Below are 21,796 nucleotides of genomic sequence, written 5' to 3'. Positions count from 1 at the left end.
CGATTAATTGAAGCAGCAGAAAGATCCATTCCTAGAACAAGTGGCAAACCTGGGAAAAAGGCCGTTATTTGGTGGAATTCAGATATCGAATCCGCTATCAAAAAACGACGTAAAACGCTCCGGTCACTGCGAAGGCTTTCTGATACCGATCCACAAAAACCAGAAGCATTATCCAGATTCCATGAATCAAGATCTGTCTGTCGAAAATTGATACATGATGCAAAACAAAAATCTTGGGAAGATCTTATCGAGAGCATCAGTCCGGAAACCCCATCGTCCGAAGTTTGGAACCGTGTTAACCGTCTCCAAGGCAAACGAAGCAATTGCAACATAATATCTTCATCTACCAACCGGAACGACTAGCGATGGTCTAACTGTCTGCAACGTCCTAGCAGACGAATATGAGAAACGGTTTTTGAAATCCAGTCACCCAAATAGGCGTCAAATTAACCAATCTTCTTCCACTTGCGCTGACCGACCACATCTTGAAGAAAAGTACAACATTGATTTTTCGATGCATGAGCTACTATGGGCACTAGATAGGCGTGGAGGAAGCTCCACTGGTCAAGACAATGTCGGATATCCTATGCTACAAAAACTATCGGAGCCTTCCAAATACGCACTTTTACAGCTTTACAACCGAATTCTGACGTCGAGACAATTTCCAACATCTTGGCGTGAGGGCATTATTATCCCAATCCCTAAGCCAGATGGAAATCGTAGTTCACCAGAAGGGTACAGACCGATAACACTACTAAGCTGTTTGGGCAAGATATTCGAACGAATGATCAACCGCCGACTGATCACTGAACTCGAAATAACAAAACGACTAGATCTTCGTCAGCATGCCTTCCGCGCCGGTCAAGGAGTCGATACACATCTAGCTCAGCTCGGAACACACATTAAAATGAATAGTTTGGAGCACATAGAACTGGTATCCCTCGACATCTCAAAAGCGTTTGACACAACAAATAGGGTGCACATTCTGAACACTCTCAGGAAATGGAACATCAAAGGTCGCCTACTCAATGTTTTGCATAGCTATCTCGAAAACAGAACCTTTAAGGTTTCCGCAAACGGAACGCTCTCAAGCCCACGAACAGCAGAGAACGGAGTTCCCCAAGGATCGACGCTGTCTGTTACCCTGTTCTTGGTAGCTATGCAACCACTTTTCGAAGTCGTACCGAGTAATGTTGAGGTACTGCTTTATGCTGATGACGTACTACTGATTGCTAGAGGGGAGAACAAAACAAGAATTCGTCAGCAGCTAAGGGTAGCAGCCAATGCTGTCACAAATTGGACAAAAGCTGTAGGTTTTACGCTTTCAGCACCCAAATCTAAGCTTATGCACTTATGCCAACAGAAGCATAGAAGACGTGGTAGACCTATCAGACTCAACAATGAACCTATACCACAAGTGAGAAAATTGAGAATTTTGGGAGTGCTTTTGGATAATAAATTGCAGTTTCGCCAGCACTTTGCGCATGTCAAACAAAGTTGCTCGAATCGAATAAGAATTCTGAGGATACTCGGGTACAAGATCAAAAGAGGCCATCGCAAATCCTTACTGGAGGTTGGTAACTCACTTATTACATCTAAATTAACGTATGGGATAGGCCTTACAAGCTGTAACTTAGATTTGATGGATGAAATGCTCTCACCTATTTACCATGAGGTTGTAAGAATGTCGTCTGGCGCTTTTCGTTCAAGCCCAGTAGAATCGCTGTTGGCTGAGTCTGGTTGTCTACCATTTCGGCTGCTTCTGACCCAACGCTTAGCACAATTGGGAATTCGAATTGTTGAGAAAGGAATAGCTAGATGCGAGTCAATTATAGAAAGATCAAGGAACATTTTTCAAACAACCATAAATAATAAAAAAAAAAAAAAAAAAAAAAAAACCTCCGAAAACTGATAACACTTTGAGGAAAACTATCAAAGCAAGTAGTAGTAGAACCTTAGTTATTCCAAAATTCCAAGAATTTTTAATTAATAAATACTCTGGCTACAAGCAGTTTTATACAGATGGTTCCAAAAGTACCAACAAATGTGGAGCTGGAGTTTACACACGACCAAGGAAAATAAGTCGCGCTCTTCCGAAAGAATGTAGCATTTTTTCAGCAGAAGCATATGCATTGAATATTGCTGTTCAGGAAGCAGACACGAACGAACCCACCCTAATTCTGACCGACTCGGCAAGCTGTCTAGATGCGCTATCCAAAGGGACTTCAAGACATCCATGGATCCAATCCCTTGAAACTCATCTAACAAATCAAAACATCACTTTCACTTGGGTACCAGGCCACGCTGGAATAGTTGGCAATGAGGAAGCAGACATATGTGCAAATGTCGCTCGAAACAGCATAGCACCATCCGCTGATTTTCGAATTCCCGCTCAAGACGCTGTGCGATTCATAAAAACTGGAACATGGAGAGCATGGGAACACCGATGGCATTCTAGCCAATCTTTCCTCAGGCAAAGTAAATACACACCCAACAGCTACTTAGATCAGAAATGCCCTTCAGATCAACGAGTTCTTACAAGACTACGTATAGGTCATACCAGATTGACACATTCCTACTTATTCGACAAAAGCTCTGCACCGATGTGCCAATTCTGTGGTGTATTAACAACCGTTCAACACATTCTGACTGACTGCCGCGGATTTAAGGAGGCCCGAGAGGAACACAACATTGAAGGAAGTGTTTTTGAAATATTGAAAAACGAAAACTCGCATGAGAAATCACTATTACAATTCTTAAAAAATGTAAAATCTATGAGACACTGTAAAACTTAAACTGCATTGACACGAATGCCAAAACGTTGGTAAAGTGTCACAAATAAACAAAAAAAACAAAACAAAAAAAAATAACGGTTTTCAATTTGCTCTTCGAAACCGTCTTATTAAACTTTTAACTGATTTCTAGCAAAGGTTTCTAGTGTGCCTACCAAATCTTATAAATTTCATTGTTGCTTGGGGAATCACCTTAAATTTGAAATAGTTTATTTAAATAATCATTCTCATTATTTCAAATCTTGCAAATTTGATGAAAACCGCTCGAAAATTATTCTGTTAGTATTTAGCATTGATTTTGTACCGATCTTTTCCTTTTCAAAAGGAGGAAGGTCGTTCAGTTAAATACAATATTTCGTTACCTACCTATTTCAAGACTTGCTTGTATATCAAAGGAGACTGGAAAAAATTTATGAAACTTGGTTTTCTGATGTAAATATATGATTCGAAAAATTTTGACGAGACAAGAAAAATTCATTTTACGGTCGAAAAATCTATCGTGGAAGAAAAATTTGTGAAACAAAAAAGTTGTTTTCGATATAAAATTAATACAAAGCTGCCTTTAAAAACCTGTCACTCCTTCCCTTGAAATAATACCTACAACTTTTTCAGCAAATAATTTGTGTACACACAGAAAATCCAAATTTGACCAGTCTCCTTTGATTAAAATAATTTGGAAAATGCATCCCCCGCACCCTCTTGTGGGACACAACATTTCTCGTCAATGCAACCTACCGTTTCCAAGTAATGATGGAATAACGTAAACAAAACAAAGAGGCTTAAATTACACTTAAAACATGTTAACAGGAAAGTTTCCAAAAAAAATAATAACGCGATAAAAACGTTTCTTACATCAAGACCGAAATTGCTTATGCGCGCAATTTTCACTTCCCTAGTGCCCATCGCGGGCGCCATTTTTGCTATTTTGAATTATCGTCTCCATATATGCGCGCCACCACCGCCTACTAGCTGGGAAGCTAACTATACATGTATGACGATGGGTGGAATTCAACTTACCGCCACTTGACGCTGTTTTTCCCGGACTTCTCGATCAAACCGATCCCTTCCAGGACATTGGTCACATCGTAGATCCGTCGCTTCTGGCGCACTTGCAAAAGTTTCGTAGCCTGTGGGAGGAGCAATAGAAAATTTTATCGATACCCATTAAGCACTTTGCGTGGTGTCGCAATCAAAACATACATCACCCAGATTAAGGATGCCTTGTGGGGCCCGCTTGAGCAGATCAACCACATTGACCGTCATAGTGGCCAGGGACTTTTCGAGCCGTTTACCGTTGCCATCCAGATCTTCCTCGGTTGTGGTCAACTGCTGTTGCTTCTGCTGCCTTTGCTTCGGTTGTTGATTGCGTTTTTTGCCGCCTTGAGACGAACCCCGCTGCAGTTTGGTCGACATGATTATTGCACTGCACCGATGATAGCTGACTCTCTTGATTATTTATTTCCCTGCACCGACGTCTTGATACCGTAAAACGGAAGAAAGGGACCACTAACTCTCGATAGAAACGCACTCGGACGTATCGCACTTGCTGCGGCGGGTTTAAGACGACGACTAGAGTGAGATTGATTGGTGATTACCGAAATCTTCGTAACTCGGAACTACGACGGGCGCGCAAACCAAGGAACCATGGTCACCACAAGGCGATAGTTACCGGGATCTAGTAGACGGTCACAGAACGATGGACAACTAATTCAAGAACGATATCACTTATTATCTCAACAGACTGGTTTCTATGAGGGCGGCCGAACGAGAAATTCCGCCATTAGAATGCAGGCAGGGCAGCGCAGCAGAGAAGACATAGGACAGGCACACTGAATAAAATACCGACAGCAGGCGGGTACCCTCAGTACGAAAAGTAGAAGCAGAACTGTGCTGTTGTGTGCGCGAATGTGTACACTTTTTTCTTTCTTTCTTCTTCATGACATCATATGCTGCGAAGTTTGGGAACTGAACGTCAAAAAGCAACGCACGAAACCGGTTCTGTGCTGAGAACAGGCCGGCCAAGGCGTTAGGAAGAAATCTAACGGTAGTTGGTGTCTCGGCTAAAGTTCTCAATGGATTTGTGGCGTCACATAGCGTTGGGGTGCATAATAAAAAATAGTAAACAGATTTTGAAACTATTAAGAGGAATCTAGATCTTGGAAGTAGGTTTAACAGTAATTTATCACAGAGGTGAGCAACCCGCGGCCCGCGGGCCGCATGCGGCCCTCGAAACATGTTTGTGCGGCCCGCGAAGCTCATCTCAAATTAAATTTATTTCACGATTTTTTTCTATGATAGGCTGTTAATGATCATAAAATAGCAGTCCCTACTAAACCAAAAACATGAAATATCAATAAGTTGATATGCATGTCACTTATTTACAGTTACAATTTCCCATAATCATCAAGATTTTTTACTTTGTTGTATGATTTAAGCTTTTTATTGATATTTTTTATTTATTGGAAAAACGTTATGTAGGAGGAATTTAGACGTTATTTTTCGTTTCAAACAATGTTAAAATTGTTTTAAGTGAAATATTTTTGTTCTTGATTCACTGAGCTGAAAAAAGCTGGTTTTCAATCAATTTAATACCCTTTCTTCAATCAAGGACTCCAATATTGTCACAATATTCTTGTTTCACGGATAACGCTTTCAAAAATTGAATTTTACATTGTATAGAAATTCAAAAAAAAAAAAAGATTACAACTTCTTATGACCTCATTAAAGAATGTTATTGAATATTGAATATTGAAGATTTTAATTTTTTCAGCAAGTTTGTTGAAGACTGCGAAATGATTTGACTTACGGGTTTAAAAATATCAAAAATTCAATTAAGTTTGATTTTTCTTTAAAATTTTGTTCAAATTCCCGGTTGTTGCTGGTTTGGATAACAAAAAAAAAATTACATATCTTTTTTTTTCTCAGAATCCAAAGTTACTCGTGTTTTTTTTTAAGTTGATAAGGACGAAACTAATTTCAAATCCTTCTTTTGCCACTCGGAGTTCGAACATCACGAGGAGGGGAAAATAAAAAATAATGCGAAAAACAAATCAATTGGAATAAATTGCACGAAAGATTTTATTTTATTTTATTTTTTTTTTTTTTTGTGGCGTTTAAATAGCTGTGGGAAGCTGACGCTGAAAGTGAAATGTGGGTAGAGGGGTCGGGGAAATAAAAGTTTAGAGTAGGCAGCTTAGAATAGTAAGCGATCTTGAGACGTTGGTTATACCATCCTGCACTTCCTTAAGTCCACTTCGGATGAATATGAACTGAAAGCAGAACAAGATAGTGAACTAACCCCTCATGATACCAGTTGGAGGAAATACGTTGGCGGTTTGAGACAGGTCGCATAATTAATCCCAACGAAACTAACTACAGTATTTATATATAATTTAAAACAATAAAATAAATTGGAACACTCTCACCATGTTATAGAACTCTATGTTCAGCTGTTGATAAAATCCTTGGGATGAGAGCCATATGTTGCGAAACCATCTTAGGGGTCCTTTGATGTTAGGTGATGGCTTGAAGTTTACTCGAGTTATTTCAAACTCGACGTCCCGGGTCATCGTATAACCAATTGATTTGGCGGTAGTGGCGGTAATGCATGCATACATGAAAAACAAAAGAAAAGAGAAAAAAAGAAAGAAAAAAAAAGGATTTTAGTTCATATAATCTTTTAATATATAAAAAAGAAGCCCAGTTCAAACTAATAGCTCGAATAAATAGGAGAAGTAATCTACATTATTCCTATCACAGAATCACACATCACAGAATCATGCAAATTCATCAAAATATGGATACAAGAGCCTATTTTGTCGTTTGAGCACCGCCCTACCCTACCCGCCTCACACAGTTGCCTACGTTTGAATAAGATTTTAAAATGATTAGGACCGTTTGTTTTGAACTTGAACTAAAACACTATAAAAACAACACAGGAGACAGATATGTTTCACAAACATAAAAACACGAAATATCATTTCCATCCAATTAGCCCCCAGTGCACAGTGGTCCAAAATGCGAAAAACGTGATCGTTGCTTATAACTTTTTTAGGTCACATTTTAGCATATCGGTGTCTTCGGAGAAGTTTGTCAGTAAAATCAGCTCTATAATAAAAAACTATTATTTTTCTGATTAATCCCCCTACAAGTGAGATAAAATTTCTAACTTCTCTGTTATAAGTTTTAGCTCTTTGATGTCTTCGACAAACTTGTTTAAAATTAAATTTTCTACAACTTTGTCTCAGATGCCAAGTTTCTAAAATAATTATTATCCGAGATATCGGCCAAATAAAAAACTTAACGTCTAAAAATCAGTTTTTTAATAATAACTTTTTTCAGTAAATTTTAAGATTAATAAAATGTTCCACAAAGTTGTTTGTCTTACTAAAATACACCACTTTGTTGAACATTTCATGTTTGTAAAATGTGATACTGCAGAGCTATGTTAAAAAGATTACCGAAAATAGGTCTTTTTCACGCCCTATTTTACAAACACCGGGCAACATCGGGCAGCCCGCTTTAGATGCAAAATAAAGTCGAAGATTTCGTCTACAAGATGCAGGTAAAATCGACAGTATCCACCTGTATCCAAGCTAGATACATCAATTTTACTTTTCCATGTTTGCATTGAAATCAACGATTTCTATGAAAGCACATACAGCGCATTCTACTACGTGTGTTTTCTTCTAGTTTTTCCCCGCGAGATGTCAGAAGCAAAGGTTTGGAAGCGCATTATTAGTACAGGTTATTGTGTGTTCAATTGAAATAGCTGATATCCTCTACAAGCTGGAGATGCTAATAATACAAATGCGCTTCCAAACCTTTGCTACTGACATCGCGCGGGGAAAACCTAGAAGAAAACACACGTAGTAGAATGCGCTGTATGTGCTTTCATAGAAATCGTTGATTTCAATGCAAACATGGAAAAGTAAAATTGATGTATCTAGCTTGGATACAGGTGGATACTGTCGATTTTACCTGCATCTTGTAGACGAAATCTTCGACTTTATTTTGCATCTAAAGCGGGCTGCCCGATGTTGCCCGGTGTTTGTAAAATAAGGCGTGAAAAAGACCTTTTTTCGGTAATCTTTTTAACATAGCTCTGCAGTATCACATTTTACAAACATGAAATGTTCAACAAAGTGGTGTATTTTAGTAAGACAAACAACTTTGTGGAACATTTTATTAAACTTAAAATTTACTGAAAAAAGTTATTATAAAAAAACGGATTTTTAGAGGTTAAGTTTCTTATTTGGCCGATATCTCGGATAATAATTATTTTAGAAACTTGGCACCTGAGACAAAGTTGTAGAAAATTTAATTTTAAACAAGTTTGTCGAAGACATCAAAGAGCTAAAACTTATAACAGAGAAGTTAGAAATTTTATCTCACTTGTAGGGGGGTTAATCAGAAAAATAACAGTTTTTTATTATAGAGCTGATTTTACTGACAAACTTCTCCGAAGACACCGATATGCTAAAATGTGACCTAAAAAAGTTATAAGTAACGATCACGTTTTTCGCATTTTGAACCACTGTGCAGTGATTGAAAAAAGCTAGGTTTAAGAATAATCCCTCGTAATTCATAAACCGCAAATACACATCCACTGGAGCATTGGGGAGGAGAATGGTATTTAAATGTATTAACCCACTCCTTTTCAACTGTTTGAATATATCTGAAAAAAAAAGAACCCAACCTCCGAATGATCAGAAAAAAAAGAAATAAAAAAGAACAAACACAGAACAAATTTATAATACACGAAACTTACTAAATAACAATAAAGATAAATTCAAAAATGAATAAATAAACAAAACAAACAAAGAAAAACACTTATAACATAGTAAATGAATGATACAAATTTAAAAAAAAACCAAATTTTGAAAAAGAAAAAATAATGAAAAAAAAATCTAATGACAAAAAAAACTAAATTGAAAGAGAAAGAAAACAACAACAAAAATATATGAATAAATAAAAATGAAAAAAAAAATTTAAAAAAAAATAAAAATAGATAAATAAAAAAAAATCTAAAAAAAAAAAATTAAAAAAAATTGTCTCATCCTTTTTCCGGGCTTGACACCGGCAGCAACGGTTCTCAGTATTTCTTTGTTTTCCTATTCTTCACTCAAAGAATATAAAAATAGAATTCCAAAATGTGTAAAATAACAATCGATCTATTAATCTTAAATAAATTATACTGACAAACTACACTACGGAAAACAAGTCAGCTAAGAACCATTCCAGGCGGATCAAGCTTCGATCAAGTTGAGATTAAATATGAAAAATTCTTATCATTAGCAGGAAATCGACAAATCGGTAGCAAAAAAGAGCGCCTGCAGGCAGAAAAATAGCAACCAAGCGCAGGAAGAAGCGCACAACGCTAAAGAAAACCCGGCAGACGATGGAATGGAGGAAGGGAAGGCGTTCTCTGACAACTTACGTTCTTCTGCAGCAAGAATTCCAGCAGCGGAAAAGTGAGATGCCGGTCCAGATACTGGCAATTTTTCGCCGTCAAATCAAACTTGGCCATCTTGCAGCGGTTCGGGTGGTATTTTCGTGCACAAAACTATCCAAAAATCACCGGAAAATTCGCAAAATTTCACCAACACCACATGTGGACAATGATTTGGTTGCCCGTGCGACGTTCAAGAAGGAATTGCACGAAAGATTTTATGCAACTAAATTGCAAACAATATCATTGCACAAAACCTATAAATCAAGTGATTTTTTATCGAACAATTCAATAAAATCAAGAAAACAAAAGGTGATAAAACTTCCATCTTCCACAATCTGTTTTCTGCTCTTGTAATCTTTCAAATATTTAATAAATTTTTCAAAATTTTCATAAAATACATCAAATTTTGTTTATTCCCCCCTTCGGGTTTTTTTAAAAATTTCGAAAGGGAGGTGACAAAAGAAGAAATTGATATTTGTTCTGGTCTAATTGGGTCAATAAGTATTTGTATTTAACAGTTTTGTCAAAAAATAAAGGACATAAATTGAAAAACTAATTTTTAAAGTTATCTCGAAAACAAGAGCTGACAAAAAAACTAATTGAAAACATATTTGGATTCAGGGCTCCTGAGTAAGTCAAAATCAGTTCTGAGATTCCTTGCACCTTAGAAAAATGTGAATTTTGTTAACTTGTGTTATGTGTGATGCTATTTTCAGAAATTTCATAGGCAAAACATTGATTAAAAGGAGTCATTCAACTTAAAAATTAGACATCCACATTATCAAAGTCATAAGATTTTCATGATTCAGCTTTAGAAAGCCTATCACTAATCACTAATCACTAATCGTACTTCCACAGCCAGAACTTATGTCTGAGTCCCAAAGAATAACACAAGTTTGTTATTATTCTTCTTTTCTTTGTTCATGTGTTTGATTATTTTAACATTAAAACATTAAAATGATCAAAAACATAAAGTGGTTGGGCCTACCGTGGAGCAGAGAACGCAGAGACATCTGGAACACAGGAACAGGAAGAAACGTGGACCACCAGTACCATACGTTTCAAATGGGCAGTATCGTTGGAAGCATGCTAAGAAATTGCTTCTTGGTGAAGAAACTTAATTACTCCAATCACTAGGACCATCCTTTAGCGGCTGGAAATGATTTATTTTGTACACAGAAATCACAAAACCTGAACAAAAGCATTTTGTAGAATTTTATGAAATTAATAAACGTATCTTGAAAATATAAGTTTAAGCTTTCTTAGTTGAATTGTTTTGGATTTCAGTGTACAATCATTTCTGGTCATCGACCAAGGATAAAGCGCCTTTACTCGCTCTTGAAAATAAAGAAGAGAAACAAAAAATATTAGTAGAACATTAAACCTTCCGAGGCCTGTTTGAGCTCGAAAGGTTTTTTTTTAAACGTACCCTTATAATAGAAATTAACTCAAATCGACAGTTTTCCATAAAACATATACAATCAGTTTTACGTAAATAGTAATTAAAAAAACTTTCGAATACTTAGTAATCCAATCTCAATGTTTTTATAATTTTTATTATTTCAATTTTTCTAAAAGACATTCAATGCAAAACATTAGATCAAATTTGGATTGGTAATTATTTTCGACAAAGAGTGCATATTTAAATTGTCCAATTTTAAAAGCACATCCTATTTGGTAAATAAGATTTATGGAAAATAAAATAAGCAATCAAAACTTTAATTAATTTATTTACTACAACAATACTTATCGATCGTTTGACGGTTTTTTCTTCGGAGTTTTTCTTCGGTAATCTTCCAGAACAAACACTTCTCCTCCCTTTCCCCGCACAAAATCCTTTCTTTTCTAGGCGCCAAACTATTACCTTAGTTCTCAACCTTTCCATTAAACAAAACTTCGGATGTACCCATTTCAAAAGATATTTTTCTTCTGTCCTGATTCAGCTTTAGAAAGCCTATCCCAGAAATATCTAAATTTAATTTAAAATTTATGAAATCTGTATATATTTTCTAGAATCAAAAATGTAAATGTACATGGACAAATCTGATTAATTTTTTTTCAACAATTTTGAAACTATGCTCAATATCTCATTTCAATTATTTCACACAAAACTTCAAATAAAAAAATCACCGTTTATTGAAGGCTTCACGACCAAATTTAAATGAGTTGTGATAAAAACTTTTCGATGAGCACAAAAAAATCGTTATGGTTAAGCTCCATGAAAACTTTTAATTGAAGTGATCACGAAAAAAACCATCGCATCGGTTCGAACAAAAAAGGGGTTTTCTCAGAAAACGGTTCAAATCTTTTAAGGAAGCATAGAAACACCTGCAAAATTTTTCGATTTTAATGAATAAAAGGAAAGCAAACGATGTTTCCTTTTTGAAAAAAAAAAAAAGAATATTCGCTAAACATTTCAAATCACTCAAAACATTCAAATTATTCGAAAATTATCAAGATTTATTGCTGAACCTATTAAATTTCAGCTGGTTTAATTTAATAAAATGTTTATGCAAGCATATGAATACGACTTTTATCCTTTTTTTTTTTAATTTTTTTGTATAAAATTTGTCGTTATAAAGAATAACGTAAAGCTCAGCAAACTATTACTAAAAATTTTATTTTGATGCGGCCCGCCGAAAGAATTTTAAATTAAAAGTGGCCCGTTGTTTCAAAAGGTTGCTCACCCCTGATTTATCATGTAAACTATGAGTTTTGTAACATTCAGTCTGAAATTGAATGAATGATTCAGAAGATCCAACCTTTAAAAAAAAACAATTCAACAATCTACACATCTATAATTTGCCAAATAGGGGAGATGGGGGCATAATGGCCACCTTAAGGAAAACGGTTATTTAACCATAGAAAATAGCTATAATATGGAGGTTTCATTATTGTTTCGTGTTCAGACACTTGAAAAGCCTATTCCCTAACGGGCTGAAACGTGAAAAACTAGATGAAAACGTTAAAAAATGCATTTTAAAAAATTTTGCCAAAAGCTGAAAACCAGCCACTGTGGAGGCATAATGAGAACCCCCCCTGAGGCAGTATGAGCACCATTAATCAGGGCAAGATGTGCGTTTTCTGCCGGGGAATCTAGCAGCGAATTCAATTCGATGAAGTCAGGTGAGTCATAGATTCATTAAACAAAGCAATAACAAAATAATCTAGGTCTGTTTGTAGAATACAAACAATTCACGCACGCTCATACATTATGTGCTTTGTTCGGAGGATGATGCTACTAGCCCTATAATGTAACAATAAAAAAAATCGATCATGAATTGTAAATGGAAAAAAATCACCTCGAACAGAAATCTAACTCTAGTCTTTTGATTACCTCTCCGACACCTTACCAATAGGCTAAATCGTCGCATGAAAACTAGTCAAGGTGTGGCGCTATAAATCAATTTTAATTCGCTGCGAAAATGCTCATTATGCCTCGATAATATGGTGCTCTATACGCCCCTAGTCAACAAATTTAAGTAAAAACGTGTTTTAAAATTGATAAAAGTGAAAAATCAAAAATTTTATGATGGTAAAAATTGAGAAACAATGTGTACATCATGTTGCAGTGCGTACATTATAGATCAAGGTTATTTTAAGATCATAAGAGCTTATTTCGTGGTGCTCAAAAATTATAATATTTTCGTAACTTGAGAACCAAGCTAGTTTTTTTTTAAATATCTCTGTAAACATGATAAGGAGATTACTTTTTTTGTGAAAAATTAATACTATAGGAAGTACGAAACAAATCCTCATGAAAATTTATTTAAGAAAATACATACTTTCGTAGAAAAGCGTAGTGCTCATTATGCCCTGGGTGCTCGTTATGCCCTCATCTCCCCTACTGATGCAATTTGCACAAATTTTGTCTTTTTGAACTAATTTTTATTTCTGGGATTTTCACTGTTTGGGAAGATTCATCCCGAAAATTTGAACTAAATACTTAAACTTTTAAGTTTTGGGTTGGAGTCCTTTTTTTCCTCGTAATCCAAAGTATTTTACTTATAAGTTAGGTATTAACACTTAAAAACCTATCATCCAGAAAAAGACGGTATTAAAAATTCAAACAACCATAACATGCAAACCAATAATCCGAATTTCACAAACATGGCCTTATTGAATTACTTGTTTATGTTTAGTACTCTATTTTTTTTTACAAAATCAAAGAAATTTTAGATATACACATATGTTTAAATGTTGAGGTTACATTTTTATAAGTAGGTACCTTAAACTCGCCAATGTTTTTCGATGGTTTAAAAATAAGTCAAAATTTGAAATGAGTTTTCAAATTTTCGATCGTGTCATTTATTACTTCTGAATTTTCAATAGTACATAAATTTAGAAAAAAATCATGCAAATGAAGTAGTTTTGAAGCCAAAAATTCTTATCAATTTGCATCGCTACCCGCCTAACGTAGGTACATGTTATCTTCAGATTCCATTAGATTGGTAAACCATTTGTTGCATTTCCTTAAAATTTAATCACATATTATTTTTTAATAACAAAACTAAATTTCAGAACCGCCAAGGATGTTTTTTTCCGAAAAACAGCCTCAGTTTTCATCTTTTTTCAAAATAACTTTTTTATTTGTGGTAGGTAAAACATTTTAAGAATTTCGATTCAGTTTAAGTATTAAAACGGAAAATCATCCAGAATGTGTTTGATTTTGCTACAACAAGATTTTTAAACAAATTCTTATCGGAAATTTAAATTTATTCAATATTGTTCAGAGGATTGGTTTTTCATAAAATCTGCATTTTTCACAAAGCCTTGCGTAGAAACTTCAACATAAAGACAACCACCTTTATGACAATTTCGTTCAAGTTCAGAACAGAGTATGGTACTTGTTCGTGTTTTTATTCGTAAGTTAATACTTATCCTTCAAAAAAGTGGAAATGACCTGAAAGACGCATAAGACACTTATGCGTAGAATGGCAGTTAAGCATCCAAAAAAAACTGTTATCTCAATTTTGAAATAAAAACAATCCTTAGCGTTGAGAGATCGAATCAGAATTTAAATTGAATATCAAATCGAAATTAAAATTCAGAGTTAAATTTCAGAATTAAGATGAATTCAGTAACAGGATTGAGATTCAAATTGAAAATTTGAAATTCAGAATCCAAATGTAGAATTTAGGTTCAAAATTCAAATCTTGATTAAGCATTTTGAATTAAAACTCCTAATATACAATTCGGAATTCTGATTTCAAATTCAAATCCGTGAGCCTCTGTTTGTCTTTGATCGTTTAATTTAAATCACTTAGCCTAATATGCTTTCTTTCAAATAAAAAATACACCATATGACAGCGGAACTGTAACATGTATTAAAAGAATATTTCTGATGAACATTACTTTCTAAATTTACCTTTACTCTTGCCACCTCCACCACCGTTTTTGATTCGCTTCCTGGCGCCATTGAACTGCTCCGTATCGTCATCATCCGAATCGCCACCAGCCCGTTTCTTCCCTTTCCCTTTGCTTCCTCTTCGATCGTCGATGTCTTTCAGCTCGAGCCTAGCCGTCCGTTGAGCCTCGCTGATACGCTCTTGCAGTGCCATCACCTCGTCCTCCTCGCACTTGAAAAGGGGTAGTTTTTTACCCAACAAATGCTCAATCCGTTGATACAACTCTACATCGTACTGAGTAACGAAAGTGATAGCCTTTCCGGCTCTGCCAGCACGTGCCGTTCTACCCACCCGATGGATGTAATCCTTGCTGTGCGTTGGAATATCGAAGTTAAGGACCACATCCACGTGTGGAATGTCCAGACCACGAGACGCAACATCGGTTGAAATCAGGATTTGTCGATTTTTTCCTTTGAATTTGTTGAGGGCTGCGAGACGTTTGTTTTGCGACATTTGACCATGCAGTGGGACAGCTGCGAGACCCAGAGCTCGAAGCATCAGCGCAGTTCGAACGGTATTGTTGCAGGTACTGCAGAAAATCATAAAACTGTTGCCGGCAAGTTCGTTAAGAATGTGTACCAAGTAGACATCTTTGTACTTGGCCGGTATGAAAACGTAGTATTGCAGCAACTTTTCAACCGTTTGATATTTGCTGGAGACTTCTACTTTTACAGGATCCCTTAGAGAAGCTCTTTCCAGTTTCTTTACTTTTTTGGTCATAGTCGCACTGAACAAGAACGTTCTTCTTTCTCTCGGCATGACCTTCAAGATTTTGTCCAGTTCAACTTCGAAATCTAGATTGAGAATTCTATCTGCTTCGTCCATGACCAAATATTTAACTGCCTTCAAGTTGAACCCCTTGGTGTTTTCCAGATGGTCCACCAAACGACCGGGCGTAGCAATGATAACGTGCGGTTTCCGAGCCAGCTGTAAGGCTTGTGAAACCATGTCCATACCACCTACGATAACGCAACATTTCACACCGATGGAAGCGCCCAAAGCTTCGAACTGTTCGGCAATCTGATATGCCAACTCTCGGGTAGGCGTTAAAACGACAGCAAAATAACGTTGCGGATTATCGAGCAGAGACTGCAAAATCGGCAAGGCGAATGCTCCCGTCTTACCGGAACCGGTTTCAGCTAAACCGATGACGTCTTTCCCCTGCAGTGCCAGGGGAATGGCTTCCCTTTGGATCTTGGAAGGTGCCTTCCACTTCAGCGCTCGACAAGCCTCACACAAGGTATCGACCAATCCCTAAAAGTGAAGCGATTTAAAAAAAAATGCTTATTTAAACTTGAAAAAAAGACTTACCATTTCTTCCCATGTAACAGGTTTCTGGTCCTCATCCGGTTCCGCTTCGGAACTATCGTTCGATTCCTCACCTTCGCTCTGTGGAACTTCCTCGTCCGAGTCTCCATTAAGCTGGTCTTCCTGCTCCAAATCAGTAAGATTTTCATGTTCACTGTCCGAACTGGACATTTTGAAACTTACTTTAGCAGTTTCGAAATAAAAAATTGAGGTTTAAATCGAATTTTAAATGAAAAATGCAGCAACCTCCCGGTGCCGATAGAAAAACGTGTTTTCGAACCCGCCGCGCGATTGTTTTTGTTGTGACAGTAGGGCTGCATGCAGAAAATACTTCACCAAAATCAGGGTTAGAAAAACTCAATCGAGTTGATAACGAGTTCAATCTGAGGTAAACTCAAGTCTCATTTGAAGAAAAAATTCAGTATTTTTTACCTCACTGAAAAAAATAACAATAACAATACGAGTTTCAAATAAAGTCCAGCAGTAGACAACATAAGAAGAATTAAATAACAATTAACGATAACAAAAACAATTAAAAAAATAGCTTTAAAACGAAAATTATATTCTCATTATCGGGTTTTATTAACGTGTTGGTCGAACTAGCACTCTGTTTTCTGTTATTTGACGCGTGCGTGTACAGCATCAAAACAATCATCATCGTCATCATCATCATCATCAAAAAACCGGAAAATGTTTACCAATCGTTTTGCAAGTGGCGGGTAGCATTATGTTCCGATTTTAAAAAGTGTCCTCTCGATTCCCTGTTACTTCTGAACCGTAAGTAGATAATGTCCAACGATAAACGGACCGTGTACGTGGGTGGCCTCTCGGATGAGGTCACCGAGAAGCTGCTCAACGATGCGTTCATTCCGTTCGGGGATCTGGTAGACATCCAGATGCCGGTAGATTACGAATCGCAGAAGCATCGAGGTTTCGCTTTCCTGGAGTTCGAAAGTGCCGAAGATGCGGCTGCTGCCGTAGATAACATGAACGATTCGGAGCTTTGTGGCCGAACAATACGAGTGAACATAGCCAAACCGCAGCGCATCAAGGAAGGAAGTAATAGGCCGGTTTGGGCTGAGGATTCTTGGCTTCAGCAACACGCTGGGGCAACGTTGAACAATGAGGATGGTGATGGGGAAACAGCTGGGGAAGGTGGTCCTGGCCAGGAAGCTCAGCCCCGAGAAGCCAAAGCACCGGAAGAGAAAAAACGGAACCCTCAGGTTTTCTTTGACATCAGAATTGGCAGCAACGATATTGGGCGAATTATAATGTCACTGAGAGCGGATATAGTCCCGAAAACGGCAGAGAATTTCCGGGCCTTGTGCACCGGTGAGCAGGGCTTCGGCTTCAAGGGCTCAACTTTTCATAGGATTATTCCAGAATTTGTAAGTTCAAATTAATATAAAAAAATAATACATAATAATTTTTTATTTAACGTTTCAGATGTGTCAGGGCGGTGATTTTACGGCAAATAATGGAACTGGTGGCAAATCGATATACGGCAAAAAGTTTGCCGATGAAAACTTTATTTTGAAACATACAGGCTTCGGAGTATTGTCGATGGCGAATTCCGGGCCTAACACAAACGGATCCCAGTTTTTCATTTGCACAGAAAAGTATGGTATTAATGAAAAATGTATTTCTTAAATAACCGATTTTTAAACCTTTTTTCAGAACCGAATGGCTAGACGGGAAACACGTTGTATTCGGTAATGTCATCAGTGGCGCTGATGTGGTACGGAAAATGGAACGATGTGGCTCCAAGGCAGGCAAAGTGAACCAGAAAGTGTCGATCGTTGCTTGTGGAGAACTGAAAGGATAGCATTAAATAACGGTAACTATATTTTTGCTGTATCTCTGTATCTCTTACCGTAAGTTGTTATCACAGTCCTGTTAGTAAAGATCAAATTTTGGGAACCAGCGCCACCAGAAAAATCCACAACGAGTAAACGTTGCTAGGGTAGTCTTTGAGGAAAACACCGAGGGCGAATTCGACCTTCGGTTCCGAATTCAGGTGGATACCGGTGCCCCGGACTTGAGCGATAACGGTCGATAGATTGGTATAGGGAATGTTGATGGGGAACCCATTGATGCGATACGATGCAAATAGCTGATTGAATACCTCCTGGTGCCGGTCCGTGTTGTACTCCAAACACGTGTCTACTTCCAGGGTGCCGAGTGCGTAGCGAAGCTGATCGCTAATGTATCTAAAATGGGTTGGGAAATTTTAAATAACTGAAACTATATAGTATCGATAAAATTGGTTCTACACTCCAACCACATTACCTACTATTTTCAATAAAAAAAAGGATGTTGTTTTTTGCTTTGTATTCAGCCAGTTGTGGTCCCGAACTTTCTCAAATTATTCATCTGTCAAGTGCTTTTAGTCTGCAGGGACAAATCATCCGAATCATTTTGGGGTTCAAAAACAAGCCGCCTTCCACTCTATGGCACACCGGTTGTATCATATTCCGATGGAGAAGCCCGAGTTTGAAGAGGAAAAACAGAAAATATACGAAGCCGGGATTGTGAACGGATATCACCATGATTTTGTTCGGAAAATCCTTTGCAAACACGCCCGAAAAAAGCATAGAAGTGATACAACTACCTTCAGACCGGAAAAAGAAGAATCTTACAGAGTTAGTCTACCATTTCATCCGAAACTAACTAATGGTATAAGTAAGATTCTTCTACAACATGGATTAAAAACTGCGTACAAAAGTGGGAATACTTTGAAGGATCGGCTAGTTTCACTCAAAGATAAGATTCCAGAAGAGGAAAGATCTGGAATTTACGAAATTCCATGTAAAAGTTGTCCATCCATTTACATCGGCCAAACCCGCCGTAAATTTAAAGTGTGGCTCAAAGAGCATAAGAATGCCGTTGAAAACAAAAGGATAAATGAATCGAGCGTGGCCGCCCACACAACAGAATTCGACCATTCCATTGACTGGGAAAAGGTCAAATTTAAAAAATGCGTACGTAAACCTGGACATCTTAACGCTTGGGAGTCTATGTTCATCAGCACGGCCGAGAAACCGTTGATGAACGAAGATGCCCGCCGATTATATCTCCACTTTTCAACCTGATCAACCAAAAGTTCGCATGATGCGACACATCAGCAGAGTAGGAAATTGGTTACGTTAATCGTCTTCAAGTAATCAGTCGGACATCGTCCTGTAGATGGGCAACATCTAGCCCGAAACCGGTCGTCAAAAAAGGTAATTTTAAACCCTTTTTCCGTTAAGTAAGAACGTTAAGTGTCGTGTCCTGTAATACGTCGTGTGTTTTGTGTCAAGTGGATTGAATTCCGTAAATTTTTATTTTATTTTTTTTCTTGCTTGGTACGGACTCGACATAAAACCTGTGGTGAATTTCATCCAACGAATTGAAGAGCCGCAAATTCGACATCGTAACGCTGCAGGAGGTTTGCTGAAAGGAATTCAGGATACGAACGTTCCAAGATGGTCATGCCATCTACCAGAGCTGCTGCAACACACACGGGCTTGAAACATGGGGAACGATCGACCCACGAATGTGCCAGTTGAGAATTAAGAGCCGATTCTTCAACATCAGCATCATCAACGTGCACAGCCCTCACCTCGGAAGTACCGGTGACGACAATAAGGAATTCTACGCGCAGCTGGGATGTGAATATGACCGCTCCCCAAAACATGATGTCAAGATCGTCATAGAGGATTATAACGCTAAGATCGGCCAGGAGGAAGAATTCAAACCGACAGTTGGAAGGTTCAGCGAGCACCAGCTGACAAACGAAAACGGCCTTTGATTCATAGATTTAAACGTCTCCAAACGAATGACCGTATGTAGTACCTTTTTCCAGCACTGCCTCCCACACAAGTACACCTGGAAATCACCGTACCAAACGCAATCACAGATTCACCACGTTTTGATAGGCAGCCGACACTTCTCGGACATCATCGACGTCAGATCCTGTCGATGCACCAAACTGCCAACATCGAGTCAAACCACTATCTGGTGATGATGAAGATGCGCCCAAAACTCTCCGTAGTTTACAACATACGAAACCGACGCCCATCTCGGCACCTCGCACGACTGAAGCAATCTGAGGTCGCAGTAGACTACGCGCAATCGCTCAAAGCAGCGCTGTCGGTAGAGGGCGAGCTAGACGAAGCCCCTCTCGAGGACTGTTGGGATACCATCAAGACAGCAATCAACAGTGCTGCGGAGAACGTCATTGGGCATGTTGAACGAATACAATGGAACGACTGGTTCGACGAGGAGTGGAGACGGGTGATGGACGAAGAAAACGCTGCGTGGGCGGCAGTAGTACAAGGAGGCACCCTTACGAACGTGGAAAATCACCGACAGCGAAAGAGGCAGCACTTCAACTCGAACCGCCGTTGAGACAGGACGCTTTCTCCTCAGTGCAAAACATCGTCGTTGAAAACCTTACCGCCGCGTTTTTTTCTAATCGTCTATCACAGACATCCTAATTAAAGGATTTTTTCTAGTGAAAAGGAACTGTGCTCAGTGATCCAGTGATCTAGGGATGAATCATCCCAGAGGATGAAAATCCCGTATAAAAAAAAAAAAGATCCAGTGATCAGTGTTTCCGAATCATGAGGGACAACCCCCCTCCATGGGGCTTAGACCCACTTCCCAGCAACTCGAATCCAAGAAGAACAACGGATTAGATGGACCCGAAAGGCGAACACGGAGAAATACAGTTTCTCCTACTGAAACCCACTAACACCGCTAAACTGCCTTCATCATATCAAAAACTGTTGAACGCGCTGCTGGTCAAATCGTTGGTGGGCATCCCTACGACAAAAGGGAATCCTACCTGCTGAAAGTTAGGTCACCGAAACAAGTAGAGAAACTACTTGCCGTCAACGAACTAATTGATTCTACCCCGATTAATATCACCTTACATCCAACCCTCAACACATGTAAATGCATTGTTACATGCAAAGATGTCGCCGGTGTATCAAATCAACAGCTTGCGGGCGACCTTTCCAGCCAAGGGGTCACCAATGTCTACAGATTCCTGAGGAAAGTGGACGGAAAGGAGACCCCCACGGACACGTTCGTTCTTACTATTCAAGGCACGACAGCTCCAACTTACATTAGATTCGGCTTCATTCGAACTCCAACTCGCCAACACTACCTATGATGTGTATGCAGTGCGGTAATTTTGGGCATACCAAAAAACACTGCAAGAATGCCCCGGTTTGCCTGATCTGCGGAGAACAAAAAAACCACACCAACTGTCAGCTGACCTCAAACTGTATTAACTGCCAAAATCCTCGTCCCACAACAAGCCGCATTTGCCCCGTTTTCATCGGTGAACAGGATATTATCAAGATTAAAACCGACCGTGGGATTTCCCATAACGACGCCGTAAAGGAATATAGACTCCGCCAAAACCAGACCAGCTCCATACAACAGCGACTTATCCAAGCCAGTTCTTCCGTCGACGCCAAAGATCGGGAAATTGCCGAACTACGAAGACAAGTGGCATTCCTCACTGCTCAAATCGCTACTTTTTTCCAACTTGTTAAAGAGAAAGAACGAACCAACGAATCTCAATGCAGTTCCGAAAGTGACACCAGCAAGGAGAGCGACAACTCTACCATCAGTAAGGCCTCAATCACCAAGCGTTTCTGGAAAACCTCATCAGACGATTCTCCCCCCGGGACAGAAACCAATCCACAAGATGACAGTAAAATTCTGAATCGCCCCAAAAAGAATCGTCAACGGAGACCGAACAATGCCAATCTACCAGCTAAAGACCCGACTGTTGACCGTAACCGACAAAACACCCATTCGACCCCAACGGTAAATCC

The 21,796-nt window shown here is 38.3% G+C and overlaps 4 protein-coding genes across 5 annotated transcripts in view; 1 reads left to right on the top strand and 3 right to left on the bottom strand.

Annotated features, from left to right (window-relative positions):
- The window catches only part of LOC129743053 (transcription factor E2F5), a 128,139-nt gene extending 123,433 nt beyond the window's left edge, over positions 1-4,706 (bottom strand). Inside the window, exons 1-2 of one of the 2 annotated variants that reach the window (XR_008736585.1) lie at positions 3,993-4,706; positions 3,810-3,919 (exon numbers count right to left, since the gene is read on the bottom strand). Coding sequence is in view for 1 of the 2 variants with exons in the window: in XM_055734995.1 (XP_055590970.1) it covers positions 3,810-3,919; positions 3,993-4,205 (323 nt within the window). In the remaining variant the exon portion in view is untranslated. The remainder of the gene's footprint in view (positions 1-3,809; positions 3,920-3,992) is intronic. The other variant, XM_055734995.1, reaches the window with a different exon arrangement.
- Positions 4,707-14,550: 9,844 nt separating this feature from the next.
- LOC129746331 (ATP-dependent RNA helicase DDX47) lies at positions 14,551-16,249 on the bottom strand. The gene is made up of 2 exons (XM_055739929.1): positions 15,966-16,249; positions 14,551-15,908 (listed from the first exon to the last, which is right to left on the bottom strand). Exons 1-2 carry the CDS (start codon positions 16,131-16,133, stop codon positions 14,598-14,600), a joined length of 1,479 nt encoding a protein of 492 aa, XP_055595904.1. The 5' UTR covers positions 16,134-16,249; the 3' UTR covers positions 14,551-14,597.
- A 382-nt stretch (positions 16,250-16,631) lies between these two features.
- On the top strand, positions 16,632-17,808 carry LOC129744928 (peptidyl-prolyl cis-trans isomerase E). Its single transcript, XM_055737690.1, has 3 exons — positions 16,632-17,350; positions 17,409-17,581; positions 17,640-17,808. Exons 1-3 carry the CDS (start codon positions 16,751-16,753, stop codon positions 17,785-17,787), a joined length of 921 nt encoding a protein of 306 aa, XP_055593665.1. The 5' UTR covers positions 16,632-16,750; the 3' UTR covers positions 17,788-17,808.
- Positions 17,511-21,796, bottom strand: part of LOC129744927 (coiled-coil and C2 domain-containing protein 2A) — a 41,368-nt gene continuing 37,082 nt past the window's right edge. Inside the window, exons 6-7 of the mRNA XM_055737688.1 lie at positions 17,836-18,172; positions 17,511-17,775 (exon numbers count right to left, since the gene is read on the bottom strand). Coding sequence (XP_055593663.1) covers positions 17,869-18,172 — 304 coding nt within the window. The 3' untranslated portion in view covers positions 17,511-17,775; positions 17,836-17,868. The remainder of the gene's footprint in view (positions 17,776-17,835; positions 18,173-21,796) is intronic.

This window comes from Uranotaenia lowii, chromosome 2 (assembly GCF_029784155.1).
Source record: "Uranotaenia lowii strain MFRU-FL chromosome 2, ASM2978415v1, whole genome shotgun sequence".
Classification (NCBI taxonomy): domain Eukaryota; kingdom Metazoa; phylum Arthropoda; class Insecta; order Diptera; family Culicidae; genus Uranotaenia; species Uranotaenia lowii.
The sequence above is the reverse complement of the archived record's forward strand: the minus strand, read 5'-3'. Positions and strand labels throughout refer to the sequence as shown.

Bases quoted from the DNA above. Each gene is read 5' to 3' on its own strand.
- LOC129746331 (XM_055739929.1), bottom strand. From the start codon at position 16,133: ATGTCCAGTTCGGACAGTGAACATGAAAATCTTACTGATTTGGAGCAG. The intron at 15,909-15,965 runs GTAAGTCTTTTT...CTTCACTTTTAG, and splicing joins CTGTTACATGGGAAGAAATG to GGATTGGTCGATACCTTGTG.
- LOC129744928 (XM_055737690.1), top strand. From the start codon at position 16,751: ATGTCCAACGATAAACGGACCGTGTACGTGGGTGGCCTCTCGGATGAG. The intron at 17,351-17,408 runs GTAAGTTCAAAT...TTAACGTTTCAG, and splicing joins ATAGGATTATTCCAGAATTT to ATGTGTCAGGGCGGTGATTT. The intron at 17,582-17,639 runs GTATGGTATTAA...ACCTTTTTTCAG, and splicing joins TTTTTCATTTGCACAGAAAA to AACCGAATGGCTAGACGGGA.